This window comes from Spermophilus citellus (genome assembly GCF_964194105.1).
Source record: "Spermophilus citellus genome assembly, chromosome: 15".
NCBI lineage: Eukaryota > Metazoa > Chordata > Mammalia > Rodentia > Sciuridae > Spermophilus > Spermophilus citellus.
In genome coordinates, this window is record NC_138195.1 from 59,430,431 (window position 1) to 59,449,147 (window position 18,717).

The following is an 18,717-nucleotide window of genomic DNA, read 5'->3' on the forward strand; positions in this document are numbered from 1 at the left end:
TGATCAGAGAAACAGGAGAAATGAGATGCACTCTGATTATATACAGGAAAGAAACAAAAAATGAAGGGAGAACTTTAAATCAAAGGCCAAAGCATGACTTGCTAAGGCAATTTGCCACCATGTGAACAAGATGAGATGCTTTAATTCATTTCATATTCCTATCCCCAATACTGTGTTGTAGCTGAGTTAAAAATTGATCTGTTTTTTATCCATATTGTTTAAATATTTTCACAGAGAGAACTCAGAATTCATTTCTTGTATAATTATCAACAACAAAAAGCAAGTTAAAAAAAAAGCAGTCTAATAAAGCACTACAGAATTAGTAGTTTTCCCACAGTTTTCTTTCATGAATAATTAACATTATGAAAACAGAACTGCAAATCTGGTGCCAAACAGCTTCTAAACAGTGAAAATGCAAATGCTGAAACTGAAGGAAATACTGTCTGAGGTCAGGCCTAGTGCCAACTGCCAGGCTCCCCAGCATACCTAATGGTCCTGCAGCCCAGCGCAAAGAATATGGGGAATGTTCTCCCCCAACATGGCACTGCCAGATGGGGCCAGACAGAAGATTCCCTGTTCACATCTGGAAACAAGTTAACAAAAACTATGGCTTCCTTACCTAGCCTGGGTTTTGGAACACAACATTTACCAGTATAGTCCAAGGCTTAGCTGGCAATGCCTCATAAAATTTGCTTTTGCTGCCACTTTCTATGGAAAGAGCTATGAATAATGGTATCCTGCTTACTAGTTTGTGCTATTCAGTGGAGTGTCCTGCTCAAAACAAGAGATCATACTCACAGCTTATTAACAGGTGACATAGGGAAAAGTGTCCCTTTTGGGAATGGCAGTCCAAACCAAAAGTATCTAATCTGCTTCTGTTTATTTTCAGAGATGTATATATAATTAATATGATGTAATACTTACTTTTATGCCCAGTAAGAGCTGAGGACTGTTCTAAGTACATTAACTCTACAGTCCTTTTCTCCAAGGCCTGTTTTACTTCTATGGTCCTTGAATGACACTCTCTCCGCTGCCTTTATTCCCTTGCTCTATCTATTATTATGGGTTTATTTTGCATGGTTTGTATCTTGCACCAATGAATGTCTATAACCAATGAACACAGACAACAACATAAACCCTTTTATTAGTCACTAGTCACTTTTCATGCTGTCTTCTCTAGTGCCATTTTTCTTAGGTGGAGGCCATATGTCATGCCCTACTTCCCTCTCTTCACAATCCCGTGGGATCTAGGCCCTTTCTATTAGTTTCCTGTCCTTAACTATCCCATCTCCTCTGCATATTGAGATAGGCTTCAGTGTACCCTCAGCTGTGCCATAAACTTGTTCATAATTAGATCTTCATTACTTCCCTGTTTTCAGGACAAAGACCAAAGTCCTTATAGTTTAATATTAGGCAGTAACCTGGCCCAATCTCCTCTATTGGCCTTTTGTATCCCCTTCTTCCCTTTCTCAACTCTGGTTACAACAGCTGCCCACAGCCTCTCAAGTTCCCTTCTCCACTTCATTCATATGCTGACTTCTGCCCCAAGCACTTGCCCCACCCCTTTCCCTAGATGCATAGGCAAGAAGGCTTCATCTCCAAGGATGCCTTTACTGACCTTACCTCCAAAGGCTTGGTCTGTCCCCTTTATTTCCACAGCTTTGAAAGGTGATAAACACACCTGACCTGCATTTAGCTGTGCTTGCAGGATAGAATGTTTTTTTGAAAATCTATTTTTCTTCCTGATCCTTATGTGTCAGTTTTTCAAGGTTCCAGGGCCCTCAGGGACAGGAGTTGTCCTTTCCTCTTCTTTCTATTCAGTGGCTCTCTTTCTTTCAGTCCCCACAGTTGTATCTCCTTGATATCAACTCAAACTCATCCCCTTCCCTGATCCCACATATACAGTCTAGGCTCACTGAGTCTTTCTCTGTGGTATCCATTATGTGCCTAGACCAATGGCTCCTAGACTATGATGACAGGTGCTGGTACCATGTAGGAAGTTATTCTTCCTTAAGAGGGTTACAGCAAAGTCTTACCACTGAATATTAAGTAAAACCAACAATGGACTTGGTATTTTTGTTGTAGTTCACTTACCTCTTTACTTGTATATTCTACTACCTTTGGCCTTATTTCAATTTCCCCAAATCTCCAGATGTTCACATTAAACACACTTTCAAGTCTGGTCCAGATATCTCTTCCAGAAAGCCTATTTTGAGAAATCATAATTCTTTTCCCTATATTACACTATTTCCATACTTTATCTGATTATGTGTCTTAGCTCCTCTTTAAATGAAAGCTCTTCAACACAGAATGCTTCTTTATGTACCTTCTAGTCTCAGCAAAATGTGCTGACCTGGTTGGAGAGGGTCCTGCCCACTGTGTAGTACAGTGCAGCATGTAAGTAAAAGCTCAATCCTCGTTCACTACATTTATAGTTCAAGAATAGAGAAAAAGAAGCAAAATAACATGCATATCAAGTTTATGGTTTAAAGAGAGTAGAAAACCCCCGTGAGTCTCAATTTCTCCTTATAATTAGCTGAATTGTTTCTTCTTGTGAAGAGCAAATACAGGAAGCCTTAGGGCTTCTGGGGAATACTCACATAGTGCCCTATGGTGCTGGCATAGGTGTCAGCGATCCAGGACATCTCTCGCTCACCCGTGCTCATGTCTGGGGCAGGCACATCAATACCAGGACCTGAGAGCACAGGGAAAGGGCAGTGCACCAGTTTTTAAGATAATTCTCTAAAGATAACAGCACCATCTTGCCTGACATAAAACAGAATTATTATGGTTAGGGAATAGATGTGTATGAAATACTTAGCAACATGCTACTTACTGGTTTAGGTCTTTTTATCAGGTAGAAAAAGATGGAAAAAAGTCATATGGCTGAAGCAACTGTGTTTAAGACTGTAGTACTTTTACTTATGGAAGAATGCTGCTTTTACCTGCTGTTCAATGCTTAGTGAACATAAAGTTTTAGGTTTTGACTTATTTTTGATATTGTTGTTGCAGTGCTGGGGACTGAATCCAGAGGTGCTCCACCAGAGCTACATTCCCAGCCTTTTACTTCTTGCAAGCATTAAGCTAAGTTGCTGAGGTTGGCCTCAAACTTGCAATCCTCTTTCCTTAGCCTCCCAAGCTGTTGAGATTATAGGTATGTGTGACTGCACCTGGCGAGGCCTTTACATTTATTTCCTCAGATCACAGCACATTAAAAGTTTGAGAATAACAAGATCTTGGCTCACAGGTAACACTGAAGGCTCTAACACTGATGGCCAGTGAGCTCACTGTAAAACTTCTTCAATGATGCTGGCTCCTATCTCTAAAGGTAGAAATATTCTTCTTAAAAACAGTAAAAATAGGGGTTGGGGTTGTGGCCCAGTTCTAGAGTGCTTACCTAGCATGTGAGAGGCACTGGGTTCAATCCTCAGCACCCCATTAAAAAAAAAAAAGTTCTCGGGCTGGGGATGTGGCTCAACTGGTAACGCGCTCGCCTGGAGTGCGTGCGGCCTGGGTTCGATCCTCAGCACCACATACCAACAAAGATGTTGTGTCCGCCGAGAACTAAAAAATAAATATTAAAAATAAAATTCTCTTCTTTCTCTCTCTCTCTCTCTCTAAAAAAAAAAAAAGTTCTTAAAAAAAACAAAATAGTAAAAATAAATACAGGACTGGCACAAGACAATTTGGAATATTCAAGGTGTGCTTTTCACATCCCCACCCTGTCACTCTATGTCCTAGTCCTCCTTCCTTTCCTTAGGTACTTTCTTATGAAGTCTAATTTCCCTAAACTACTCTCCCTCCACATAGCACCCCCACTTGAAGGATTAATGCCATGTTGTAGTTTCATATTCATGGATCAAAGGACATTAACTGCTTCTCTTCACTCACGTTCCATTTCTTGGGAGTGATATATATTAGCTACAGGTTAGTACAAAATTTGTTTAACCACATTCCTTTTCTAAGGTACAAATGACAAATTGCTATTGAATCCTTATAGACGTATTTACAAGTATTATACTTGTTTAGCAACATTAAGAATTAAATAATAATCTTTGTTGTCTTGAATAACAATTCCAACTGGCAAGTCTGAGGTAGTTTGTAAATCAGAAATGTGTATTGATAAACTACCTTAGTCTTGACGTGCTAAGATGAAACAGTTTCTCCCAACTAAAAACACAAGTACAAAGTACTGCGAGATTTATGAGTTTTCTACTTTATGGAAAAATCAACATATACGCATGTACAGATTGCAAGTAACATCTGAATTACATATAAATTCTCAAATATTTAAGGGAACAGGTCAGAAGTCTAGTCTTTTTTTTTTTTTTTTGGTACCAGGGATTGAACTCAGTCAGGGGCACTCAATCATTGAGCCACATCCCCAGTCCTATTTTGTGTTTTATTTATAGACAGGGTCTCAATGAGTTGTTGGTGCCTTGCTGTTGCTGAGGCTAGCTTTGAACTTGAGATCCTCCTGCATCAGCCTCCTGAGCTGCTGGGATTACAGGCATGTGCTACCATGCCTGGTGAAGCCTTGTCTTTTTGACAAAGCAATTGCTCTAACAGAACATGAGCAAAGAGTAAAAGCTAAGATAGTTAATTTTGGCATATGGAGATATATAGGGAGATGAGAAAGATGGAAATATCAGGGATCTTCTGGGGAATTAAATAGCTTACACAGGTGTTACCTGAACTCACAAAAAATTAATATTGACCTTTCACAAGCTTTTGCAAAAATTAGAAGGAGGGAACATTTCCTAACTCATTCTATGAGGTGGGTATAACCTTGATTATAAGTTTGAATAAAGACATCACAAGAAAATTACAGACCAATCTCTCTTACAATAGCATCAGAAGAAATAAAAAAGTTAAGAATCCTACATGGAAATCTATAATGTCATTGAAAGAAATTAGAGATGAAAACATGGAAAGACATTCCATGCTTATGGATTAGAGGACTTAATATAGTTAAGAAGGCAATGTTCCATGAATTGAGTTGCAGATGAAATAAAATCGCTATCAAAATTCCAGCTGCCTTTTTTGCAGAATTTGTCAAACAATTCTAAACTCACAAAATGTAACAGGGTCAGGATGCAGACTCAGTCTGAGTCACAATATGAAATGCGACAGAAAGGAAGACATAAAATAACAGATTTGGAGGTGTGCCCAGGAGTGAGGAAAAAAACAAAACAAAACTTCCTTTTGTCTATTTACAAACCTTTCTGGATCCAAATGTTAGTTTAGTTATATCATGGATTAATGAGATTTTTGCACAAAAGCAAAGAAACCAGATAACATGAGGTTTTTGCACAAAAGCAAAGAAATCAGATAACTAGTATTGTGGGGCTTTGCTTCCTTTCAGTGTCCCAGTAAACTTTTAGACCCATAAGATACTTGTCAAGATCCATAAAACTAGATTGAAAACACTAGATATAGGTAATGAATATGACTGAATAAAATATAAAACCATACAAGTTTATATTAAAATACATGTAAGATTTAGGCTAAGAAGTAATATGATATAAAAATGTGATGGCTATCATCGGGCTGAACATGATTTTATTTATACTTCACGTAAGTGTGAAAGAGGTAACTAACTTCTGTTAGCATGCTTCTATAAATAATGTACAAATTCATAGCAGTACTGGTATGAGGTATGTCAAAATCCCAATTGCCCTTAAAATTATGAAATTTGTGCCAAATCTTATAAAGTTCTAGCATTACCTATGTATTTTATTTCTATATTAGTTTCTTTATTTCATGTATTTTTCCCTAAAAATGGGATAATTAAAAAAATATTGATAGTTTAATTTCATAGAAACTTATCAGTGGTTAGGGGAACACAGGAAAAAAAAAACTCAAAGGAAGGAATGCAGAAAAAAAGTAGGATTCTCTCCGTTTTAGTCAGTCTTATTTTGTTTATGCTAACAGGGCAAAGATTCTTTTTAGCAATTTTGTTCATTTTATTCCAAAAAACTAGAAGCCTTTTAGACTAAAAGAAACATGAAGACTTAAATTGCTTAAAACATCGAAGAGTAAATGATAAATATTTATACGTTACAAACAAAAATATTTCACACAAAAGAACATAAGCACACGTAATAGTAAGATAAACAAACATCAAGCAAACAAAAATTAGTATCCTCAGAGATACTGATGGTGACTGGCTATTCCCACTGCTTTAAAGGGGACTGGTAGGCCTGTTTAAAAGCCCCAGCTCCAAAAGGCATTAATTAGATTTGTCATTGCTTTAGGAACAAAAGGATGACCATTTTAAAAACTGTTGTTTTTTATACTTAAAAATATTTCAATATTATTCAGTGTCTCAAAGTAGGGCCATTTTGAATGTCTCAATAGAGAAGATATAATATCACTATACTGAACTAACTCTTATTATGATATCTGGAAACATAAGAACTCTCTCCTTGTTGTCCATACTGCACACTGAGTACAAGAATGTTTCCATCAAAGATGTATCATAAACAGGCTGAGGTATGTCCAGGAGATCTACCATAAAACCTGGTTTCTAAAGGAAAGAGAATTATGATATACTATATTTAGCCATGTGTAAAGATAAGAAATGTCAGTTATTATGAATTCCATTTCATACAGAAACTTACATGGAAATACATACCAATAAAACCTTTTTTTGCGAGCTCCATAGTGAACCTTCTTGTGATCTTTTCCAATTCATTATCCTATAAAGAAAAAAAAAAGACAACCAACAAAATATAGTAATAAAAAGTATTTTTGACATAAAATCAGCTGGGATGCATATCATGTTTTGTATATGAGAGAAATTTTCATATATCTTCTCCTGTAATTGTCAGTATAATCCATAAAGTAGGCATTTCCATTTTAAAGAATGAAAATTAGGTTATAGTGGCTAGGGATGAAGCTCAGTGTTTGAGTATGTGCTTAGTATGCGCAATGCCCTGGATTCAATCCCTAGTGTGTGCACAAAACACACTCACATACATGCAGATAAAGATAATAGACTAGGGCTCCTCAAATCCCAGTTTCCTTTTTTATTAATTCCTCATTTCTTTTTTTTTTTTTTTTAAGAGAGAGTGAGAGAGGAGAGAGAGTGAGAGAGAGAGAGAATTTTTAATATTTATTTTTTAGTTCTCGGCAGACACAACATCTTTGTTGGTATGTGGTGCTGAGGATCGAACCCGGGCCGCACGCATGCCAGGTGAGTGCGCTACCGCTTGAGCCACATCCCCAGCCCCTCCTCATTTCTTTCTTTAAAAAATTTTTAGCTGTCGATGGACATAATACTTTTATTTACTTACGTGGTGCTAAGTATCGAACCCAGTGCCCCATGCATGTGAGGCAAGTGCTCTACCACTGAACCACAACCCTAGCTCCAAAATAACTAAATATTAATTAAGACTAATTGAAAAATGATATAATTGTATTAATATGAACCCTATAGGCCATGTCCTTGTATATTTTCATTTATATGGTGAACTTATAGGTGTGTGCCACCATGCCCAGCTTAAATGGTGAACTTCAAAGAGAACAGAATCATATGTATTTATTATGTTTGTATAGATATCATTAATTTAGTACTATGTAGGGCACTGTAACTAGTTTTAATTAACTTGATACTGATAGGAGGATTACTTAAGGTATTGTCACTAGAAAGAGATACCTACATTAAAGCTTGATAATAGTAATTTTTAAAAGTGAATGTAAGTGTCTAACAATATCAAGTATTAATTGCTTCTAAATCAACTAAGAAAATGAAAAGACATCGATGTTACACAGATGATCTTTAATATGGCAACATGCTCAATGAGGCAATTATTTACTTATTTCCCTATTTTTCTGAAAAGCAGCGAAGACCATTAATCTCATTAATGAGGGATATACAGAAGCCTAAAAATTTCAAGTGCTTTGGTAAATGCATTGTGCTTACAAATATCACTTTGATACTTACTGTATAGTTCTTGGGATTGATCTTAACACCTGCTTTAGCACCCCCAAATGGCACATCTGAAAGGAAAGACTGAGAGTTGTTACTTCATATAAAAATTTAAAAATAAACACACAGAAAGCACTATCCAAAAGAGGTTGGATATTTTTTACCTGAATACTTTTTTCATAAATATATATTTTTTAAAGGTAAAGCATTCTTTTTTTTTTTAAACTTTATTTTATTTATTTACTTTTATGTGGTGCTGAGGATCGAATCCAGTGCCTCACATGTGCTAGGCAAGTAGTGTACCACTGAGCCACAACTCCAGCCACTTAATTTTGTACAGTATTTTCAGTGTGTCTGCATTTTGACCTAGACCTGTCTCATGAGGTCAGGTATGGAATTTATTACTGATGGCTCCATGTTCATATTTAGAAAGTTTCAGATTTTGAAGGATTCCAGATGTCAGATTTTTTAATTGGGGATGTTCAACTTGCATTAAAAATGTATAATGCTTTACCATTTTAATTTTGGAACATTGTAGAAATAAAACCATGTTGATCGCTTCTAAAAAGATTATACTTTAAATAACACTTTATTAAACAGAAATTATAAGGCTAGCCAAGTTATAATGTAATCAGTATTCTCTACTATTGCTAAAAGAACACTGTATAGTTAATTTTGGAACATTGTAGAAATAAAACCATGTTGATCGCTTCTAAAAAGATTATACTTTAACACTTTATTAAACAAATTATAAGGCTAGCCAAGTTATATTCTCTACTATTGCTAAAAGAACACTGTATTTACTTTCCTTTTACTATGACTTGGTCTTATTTATAGACGGTGGACAGGTATTTAAAACAAAGATCTATATTTTGAGAAAGTCCAACTAGTTCCTATAAAAAAATCCCCACTTAAGCCTTAAGGAGTTTAACTTAAAAGAAAAAGTTCTGATAAGGTGTACTTCTATAGTATCTTAAAATTAACACTCTATGTAGACCTATTTCCTCAGTTATTAGGTAGCAACAGGGGTTATCACTTACCAACCACTGCACACTTATAAGTCATCAGAGAAGCCAATGCTTTTACTTCATCTACACTCACATCAGTGCTGTAACGGATACCTGGTGGTATTTAAAAAAATAAAAAAATAAATAAAATAAAAATAAAAGTGGGGGATGATGTATTTCAACAAATTTCTGGTAAGTTTCAAAATAAACAAACAAAAAGGGCTATAAATTAAAAACAATCACACTATTTACATTTTATGCTCAGGCTATTTCCAAGAATGTTTGAAGTGTCTATGTGTCAGAACACCATAAGAAGTGAAAAGAAAAAACTAAGAAAGAGCTATAGAATTAACCCTGAATTTGGTTTTAAATATACTGATAACAAAGAGAGGTGATGGTTCTGAAGCTCAGTTTTCACTTTCTGGTATGAGTAAGACAAAAAAGAGCAAGAGTTCTTGGGAATTTAAAGATGGGGAACACAGTCCCTGTTCTTAAGGAAGTTATAACCCAGTGGGAAAAATAACTGATCACATAAGGCAAAAAAATGCTCTCCAAAGCAATGTTTTTTACACTTTCCAGAAGGCCACTAAAATATTTGTCATACACATTAAACAATTTCCCATGAACATCCTTACTTATCATGGAAGAACTAAAACCATACTACAGAGTTAAAGAACAAGGTCCTAAAAAAATCCAAAATAAAATTTGTCAGTAATATTAGTATGAAATGTTTGTATCTTTAAAACAAAGCAATTTATCAAAACACAAAAGGGTCTAAAGTGACAGGGAACTGAATAAACAGCTTTATAAACTTTGATTTCATTACTTCAAGATAAATTCATAGCGGGTGGTAAAATAAATAAGTTTTTAATAATTAGTTTATTTCCTCTTACACACAGATTACTTTTTTCATTGCTCTTTAAAAGCCTATGGAAGTAGCCATACTAATTTATTTATTGATTGAATTATACACCTAGCCCTGCCAAAGCTGGCCTCAAAATTGCCATTCTTCTGCCTCAGCCTCTTAAGCAGCTGGGATTGCAGGTGCCCAAGATTGTGCTTGCCCTCACACAATTATTTGAATTTAAGTTTATGAAGAAAAAGTTACTTTCCTTTAACTAGAAACCTAAAAGTTTAAAAGGTACTTAAGAAGTACCTGTAGGGCTGGGGATGTGGCTCAAGCGGTAGCGCGCTCGCCTGGCATGCGTGCGGCCCGGGTTCGATCCTCAGCACCACATACCAACAAAGATGTTGTGTCCACTGAGAACTAAAAAATAAATATTAAAAATTCTCTCTCTCTCTCTCCTCTTTCTCTCACTCTCTCTTAAAAAAAAAAAAAGAAGTACCTGTAATGTAATGCAGTTATAGTGAAGAATTAAAAGCTGATTTAACTATAATCTTCATAAATCAAATAGCAGAAGCATCCAAAAGGCAAGTCTAATATTCCAGACAAAGATACTAATAAGAAACCAGAACCCTCCTTTTACCAAAGTGGAAAAGAATTGTCGTTTTTATTACAAAAGTCTGGAATGATGAGTCATAAACTCTATAACAAAACAGTTTCCCTGGATGGAACCCAGGAATTCATGTGTGAAATAAAATTTTCTTTCTCATCTATAGAATTTTCTGTCACACCACAGGCATATTTTCTGCAGGCTATGAATTAATGAGAATTTTTACTGTTATTGAGACAAGGGAGGAGCTATAAAGGAAGTAGCAGAAGCTTAGTGGAATAAGCCCTAAAGGATAAAGGTGGGGGAGCTGGGGCTGTAGCTCTCAGTGGCAGAGCGCTTGCCTAGCATGTGTGAGGCGCTGGGCTCAATCCTCAGTATCACATAAAAATAAACAAATAAAGGCATTCTGTCTATTTACAACTATAATAAATAAGTAAATAAAATGAAATTAAAAAAAAAAAGAGATAAAGGTGTGTCATGAAGGGGACAGAAGGTGATATTGCCTGGGCTAAAGAAATAGTTTCTTTAACATTCTAATTAATCAATAATACATTAATGTTTTCACTTCTAGAAATTAGCAGGTATATTAGTATAGGGTTACTTAAAGTGTCGATATGAAAAAAACAAAAATTCTCAAAGAGTACCCATAAATAAAATACTCTGTAGTAATACTTGAGATAAACTACAGTAAAACAAGGTATTTACAAAAAAGTTAGTTATGTTTCCCCTTCTGCAATTGGAAACCAAAGATAATTACTAAAAATATACTACTGCCTGAAAACTCTTTACCATATTTTTATGGACATTAAGAGATTTGAACAACAACCTGATAAAAAGAAGGTACTTTCTGTTTATAAATTTAGCAGATTGGGAGCAATTAGCACAATTGGGTTATGTGAAGGATAAAATGATGTGACATTAAAATTCTTAAAAAAGGAGAAATCCAGAATTTCTGAATGGCAACCATATCTCAAGAATTCTAATTTGAAAATAAATTTGTTCAAGAAGGTAAAAAATAGATAATATGCACATACATATTTTCAAAAACCCTGAAAACTTTAAACAAGCAAAAGGAAGAACATCCTTTTGATTTGATTAGAACTTTAAATAAACAAAAGGAAAAACATTTGCAGTTTGAACATTCTGACATGTAACATGCCTGTAATTCCAGCGGTTTGGGAGGCTGAGGCCCTAAGCAACTCAGTGAGACCCTGTCTCTAACTAAAATACAAAATAGGGCTGGGATGTGACTCAGTGGTTGAGTGCCCCTGAGTTCAATCCTGGTTGTGCCTCCCCCCACCCCCCAAAAAAAGTATGGACCACAGAATGGATGTCTTTAGAAATGAGATCTAAAATTAAGGACCACATTCTACTTAATGACAAAATAATCTGTGTCTCAGTCCACTAGTGAAAATTAGAGAAACACTGCCATGAAAATGATTCATCAATCTCAGTCAAGTTGGAGGAGGGGCAGGGGACAGAAAACCGAAGTACTTAACAGTGCAAACTTTGAAATCATCCTTTTTACTCTTAAGAGAAACTGATTAGTTATTTTGGGTTAATGCTATCTGGATGTTTCAAAAGAACACAAATGAATACAGACATCTGCAAACTACATGAAAGCACAAAGCACTGTCTGCCTTTTAACAGACATACCTTAATATGTTCAATAGTCTAATGATTGGTGCACACTAAGTTTCTCTAGGACAAATAACTAGCTGGAGTTGCCATAGTGATGGACAAAACAAACAGTTCATTACTTTAAAAAGATTCAGTGAAAACCACAACTGACTAGCTTGAAATTTTCCTTTTCCTAGATGACTCAAAACCAAATATACACATACAACCCCCTAGCTACCATTATTTTATGATGAATCATTAACTAAACATTTATGAAAATTCAAATGGTTTTTAAAGTTACTTGAACTGGATCTCTTAAAGGGTATGATTTATTCATCATAAATCCAATTTCTAACAGTACTCTAAATTATTTATTAAATAAACAAGAATTCTACATCAAACACAGAATTCCAAGAAAAGCAAAAAAGCTTTAGGATAACTCTCAAAATTAATGCATCAAGACTCTCTCCATGAATTCACCATAATCTATTTTCTCAGTTAATATTGATATACTTTCTAATTCACAATGGAATAGCAACAATATTAAAAATGAAGTGCAGGAGGGAAAGAGGCAGTAAAGAACTAATTGCCCATCAGCAAGTAACAAATACCTGGAATCCCAGAAGCATCAGATACAAACTCAAATATTCACTGGGAAGAAACATTTTGCATAGGAACAAAGAAAAACCATATATTTAAAAAAATTTTTTTTGAGGGGGTGGGTACTAGAGATTGAATCCAGGGGTGCTTAACCACTGAGCCATATCACATCCCAGGCCCTTTTTATTTTTTATTTTGGGATAGAGTCTCACTAAGTTGTTTAGGGCCTTGCTTAGTTGCTGAGACTGGCCTCAAATTTGTGATCATCCTGCCTCAGCCTTCTGAGCCACTGGGATTACAGATATGTATCACCATGCCTTGCAAAACTATATACTTTTGTTTCACCATAGCTAAGTACTGTAAGAAGTCAGGGAAACATGCACTTTGTCCTAATATCAAAGTCTTTTATTAGTTTAACCATTTTGAAGAGATAAAGTTTCCTGGGAAGCAAAAGTTTAGCTGCTAATGAAAATATATTTCTTTTTACTAAAAATTTTAAATTATATAATAATATGCTTATGTTTTCATTTAAATTTGAATCTCTCTTGACTACCACTCGTGCCTAAAGTCTTCTCCTTAGGAGTGACCATTCTTAGTGATATAAAATGTATATACTTTGAAATCATTTCCCTGCATATCTTAAACATATAGCTTTGTTTTATGTTTAACTTACTGCCTTGTTGTTGAAGATTAGGCATTAGGAGGCTCTTGCTAAATTTTTTATTTTTAATTTTGTACTGGCGATAGAACCTAGGCCTCTATTCATGCTAAACAAACACTATACTACTAAGCTAAGCCCTAATCCCCTGATTTTTTCTTTATATTACAGGTCCTTTATTCTGACAATAACAATTTAGCCACAGACCTTTATCCAAACAGGTTGGAAATGATGCTACACTACTGAGCATAAAGTTGGATAATGTTTAGCAAAAGATAATAGTAACCTGTAATAAAAAGGTTCAAAAAGGTAAAGACATGGAACTTCAGATATCATTTCATATAAATTATTTACAAGTCAAGGTGATATTTAAGATGGGTCTTCAGAGAGGAAGAATCATTGGCATAAGGGAGGCAAGGCATGGATGGGCACTGAAGGCATGCCTGTATTTCTTTTTTCTTTTTTAGTACGTGGGATTGAGCACAGGGCTTCGGGCATGCTAGCTAAGTACTCTACAACTGAGTCTCACTAATTGTCCAGGATGGCTTTGAACTTGAGGTCCTCCTCCTTTAGCCTCCTGCATAGCTGGGATTATAGGTGTGTACTACCATGCCTGATATACAGGCCTCTATTTCCAAAGATCATTTCGTATCAGATTTCCTTAATTTTCAAAATTCCTTCCTTTTTTCCTTAGTCCCTCTTATCTGCAAGAGATTCTTTCTAAGACTCTCAGTGGATGACTGAAGGTATGGATAATACTGCATCCTTTATATACTATGTTTTATTCCTATTCATCCCTATGATCAACTTTCACTTTTTACTTAAAGGAAGCACTTTATGGCTTCTCTTTGGCATATCTGAATTGCTAGCATCATTTTTTTGTGTGTGTGCTTTGAAGCCATTAATAAATAAAATAAGAATCACTTGACATAAGCACTACCATTACCAAGACAGCTACTGACTGACTAATGGGGCAGGTAGCAAACACAGCATGGATACGCTAGGCAAAGTGATGATTTGTGCCAGGGAAGGATGGTATGGGATTTCATCCCACCACTCAGAATAGTGCACAAATTAAAACCATTAATTATTTCTGGAATTTTCCATTTAATATTTTCAGACTGTGGCTGATTGTAGGTAATTGAAACCACAGAAAGTAAAAACAGAAAATGGGGGTAGGGGGAGGCAACTACAACCCTTTTCTATCCTTGGTACCATCATTTTTTATCAGTCTTTTGGAGTACAAGTTTTGTACTTATCTTTGACTCTTTCAAATCAATACCCATCCAACAAACTTAAAAGGAAAACTTTTCTACCCACACACTTCTGACACCAAACATGGGTTTTCTAAACTGCTGCAGACACCAACTTGATATTTTACAATTCTGACACTAACCACCCAGCATTAGTGCAGACCTATAGGTTAAGGACAATTTCCTCACTCCAGACACTAGTTGCACACTTCAGTCCAACTTGGCTATAAGTCAGGGATTCCCACGACCCCCTCCACAGGCTCAATAATTTGCTATCACACCTTACAGATCTCAGGGTACCGACTGCAGTTTCCATTCCCAAAGAACTAGAGGTACGCTACCCTCCTGAGAGCTGGGTGCATTTACCAAATTGGAAGCTCTCTGAACCTCCCATCATCATTTAGGATCTCCCGACCCTGAGATTCTATTACATAGGCATGATTGTTTATATCATTAGCTATGGGTGATTAGATTTAAAATACCAAGGGTTTTAAGGGCTCTATATCAGGCACCAAATATATTTATTATGCAATAAATTCTACTCCTTACTATTTAAAAACAGACAGTTCCACTTGGGTAAATAATGAAAAAAAAATTCAGCCTTGTATTTAAAAAAATTTCTTTCTTTCTTTCTTTTTTTTTTTTTTTTTTATACCAGGGATTAAACCTAGAGGTGTTCAACCCCTGAGCCACATCCTCAGCCCATTTTTAATTTATCTTGATACAGGGTCTCACTAAATTGCTTGGGTTGGTTGTGAACTGATTCATGAGTTCAAAGCAACTTAGTGCTCAGGAGGCTGAGACAGGAGAATCATGAGTTCAAAGCAACTTAGTGAGACCCTGTCTCAAAATAAAAAAATAAAAAGGCCTTGGGATGTACTTCAGCGGTTAGGTGCCCCTGGGTTCAATCATGGTAACAAAAACCAAACCAAACCCACAAAACTATAGATCCTTTTGTTGCAGCGCTCCCTAGCTTGAACCCAGGTAAGCAATGGATCACACATCTTAATGAATGGTCCTTATTCATTAAACCCCTAATATGGGTACCATCACCCTTGGTTATTCCTATACATACTTATGATAATATCAAACAACAACAATAACAAAAACAGGACTGGGCTGGGATTGAGTGGTAGAGCACTTGCCTCACACATGTGACATACTGCATTTGATCTTCAGCACCATATAAAAACAAAATAAAGGTATTGTGTCCATTTACAACAACAGCAACAAAAATATTAAAAAATAGGACTTTATAGGATATATTGCTGACTATGATAAATAACAAAAGGGACTACCAAAGCATTATACAGATTTAATGTAATTCCTATTAAAATCCCAATGACATTCTTCATAGAAACAGCAAAAGCAATCAGAAATTTATTTGGAAAAATAAGAGACCCAGAATAGCTAAAGCAAGCCTTAGCAAGAAAAGTGAAGCAGGAGGCATCACAATACCAGACCTTAAACTATACCACAGAGCTATAGTAACAAAAACAGCATGGTATTGGCACCAAAACTGACTTGTAGATCAATGGTAGAGAATAGAGGACACAGAGACAAACCCACATAAATACAGTTATCTCATACTAGACAAGGGTGCCAAAACACTCACTAGAGAAAAGATAGCCTATTCAACAAATGGTGCTGGCAAAGCTGGAAATCCACATGTACCAAAATACCTCTCTCTCTCACCCTAAACAAAAATCAACTCAGAGTGGATCAAAGACTTAGGCATCAGAACAGAGACCCTGCACCTAATAGAAGAAAAAATAGGCCCAAATCTTCACCATGTCTAGGATCTGACTCCCTTAACAAGACTCCTAAAATGCAAGAAGTAAAATCAAGAATCAATAAGTGAGATGGATTTAAATTAAAAAGCTTCTTCTCAGCAAAGGAAACAATAACTGAGGAGAGAGCCTACAGATTGGGCTAAGGTACTGAACAGACACTTCACAGAAAAAGAAATACAATTGATCAAATATATGAAAAAGTGTTCAACATCTCTAGCAATTAGTGAAATGCAAATTAAAACTACACAGAGATTTCATCTCACTGCAGTCAGAATAGTGATTATCAAGAACACAAATAACAATATGTGTTGGCAAGGATGTGTGGGGGGGGAAGGTACACTCATATATTGCTGGTGGGACTGCAAATTGGTGCAACCACTATGGAAAGCAGTATGGAGATTCCTTAGAAAATAGGGAATGGAACCACCATTTGACCCAGCTATCCCACTCCTTGGTTTATACCCAAAGGACTTAAAATCAGCAGACTATAGTGATGCAGCCACATCAATGTTTACAGCAACTCAATTCACAATAGCTAGACTATGGAACCAACCTAGTGTCCCTCAATAGATGAATGGATAAAGAAAATGTGGTATATATACTCAGTGGAATATTACTCAGCTTTAAAGAAGAGTAAAATTATGGCATTTGCCAGTTAATGGTTGGAGTTAGAGAATATCATGCTAAGAGAAACAAGCCAATCCCACAAAACCAAAGGCGGAATGTCTTCTCTAATATGTGGATGCTAATTCACAATAAAGTGGGGGGCTCTAGGGAAGAATAGCGTTACCTTAGATTAGGTAGAGGAAAGTGATGGGAGGGGTGGGGTGGGGATGTGGGTATAGGAAAGATAGTAGAATGGAACAAACATTATTACTGTATGTATATATGACTACATAACCAATATGATTCTGCAACATATACACTCAGAAAAATGAGAAATTATATCCCATCTATGTATATCGAAGTGCATAAATGCATTCTATCGTGTATAACTAATTAAAACATATAAAAAAATTTAAAAATGGTAAAAGGAACCACAGTACTGATAACCTTTACAATTTTCATTTGTATTGTCTTTCACATTTTCCTTTAACCCAGAAGCAATGCAGAAAAGTTTGGTTTGGAAAACTATGACTCATGATAAACAGAATTTTCTTAGTTTTTAATGAAGACATGTAAGAGAAACTCACTTTAAAATGATTCAAGTGAAATTCCTTAAAGATAAATAATAAATTAGTTGTTCTAATACAGTAATCTGTTAAATTGCAAAGATTTTTGAACCTCTTCCATGGAAAACTCTTTTTAAAAATGTTATTTCACTGCCTTAGCAATTAAAATACATGGATCACTAAAGATATAATTTTTGATGAGGTTCATGTGCAAACTTGAACATACATTATTTCCTAGGAAGAAGATTAGTATAACAGATATTAAATTTCAAAGGTAGGCATTATCTAAAGTTATTAGGAACCACTGTGTCATAGAATAATATAGTTCTCAATCAGTGCTTACCACAAGATACAATTTGTAACTTTTTACATGAACAAGTCCCAAATAATAATGATTAAGAAGGTGGGTAGCCTCCAACTTGTGATGCTCTAATTCTTACAAAATGTATTTTGCATCAGTGAGCAGTGTTTGTCTTCCTGCACATGGGATTTTTTCTGACCACAGCAAACTTGCTAAATGGATTCACACAAAGTCTGAGCTCTAATTCTACTATGTACTACCTGTGTCACCTTGCCAAAGGACAGACACATCACTCTTTAGTTTTAGCAGCATTTAGAAATCAGGATGACTGTTTATTTCATTAAGTATAAAAGCAACAATGCATGAAAAATTCTTAGCTTTCACTGTTAGCTATTATTATTATCCCCTGCTTTGCCAATTGGTCTCTGTGAAGACAGAATGCCTGTGGCTTCAAAATTACCCAGGTACAGTCTCTTTTTAATAAAATTACTCAAAAAGGTCTTAAGAGACCTTTTTAGTTTGTCTTTTTGCCCTTCACAAACGCTTTCCTCCTGCCTTTATCAGTAGTTTTTCCACATATGAATACTTCCATTTGGTTAGTGAGTACTTCAATTTGCATTAATTTCTGTTTCTGGAAGGGGGAAATATTGATTTATCTGACTGGTTAGATTAGGTTTAGAGAAGAGTTTTGGATTTAAGAGCCTTCAATGCTTATCTTGCAGGATACAGGAATTATGGGCCATTTATGAATTGATGTGATTTATTAGAGCAATACCAGAGAATTTTCTCCTCACCTGTATTATAAAAACCATTCTGCAAAATAAACAGAAAAGCAAAACAAGAAGATGCATGTCAAACTAGTGCCTAGATTTTTTTCAACACTAACATATTAGTGTTTTAGTCTTTATTGTTTCCAGGCAGAATCC

At 35.5% G+C, this 18,717-nt stretch overlaps 1 protein-coding gene across 1 annotated transcript in view; it reads right to left on the bottom strand.

Moving 5' to 3' along the window:
* The window catches only part of GLUD1 (glutamate dehydrogenase 1), a 35,040-nt gene that overhangs the window by 11,638 nt on the left and 4,685 nt on the right, over positions 1-18,717 (bottom strand). The window contains exons 2-5 of the mRNA XM_081267363.1: positions 8,974-9,054; positions 7,949-8,004; positions 6,638-6,701; positions 2,601-2,695 (exon numbers count right to left, since the gene is read on the bottom strand). Coding sequence (XP_081123489.1) covers positions 2,601-2,695; positions 6,638-6,701; positions 7,949-8,004; positions 8,974-9,054 — 296 coding nt within the window. The remainder of the gene's footprint in view (positions 1-2,600; positions 2,696-6,637; positions 6,702-7,948; positions 8,005-8,973; positions 9,055-18,717) is intronic.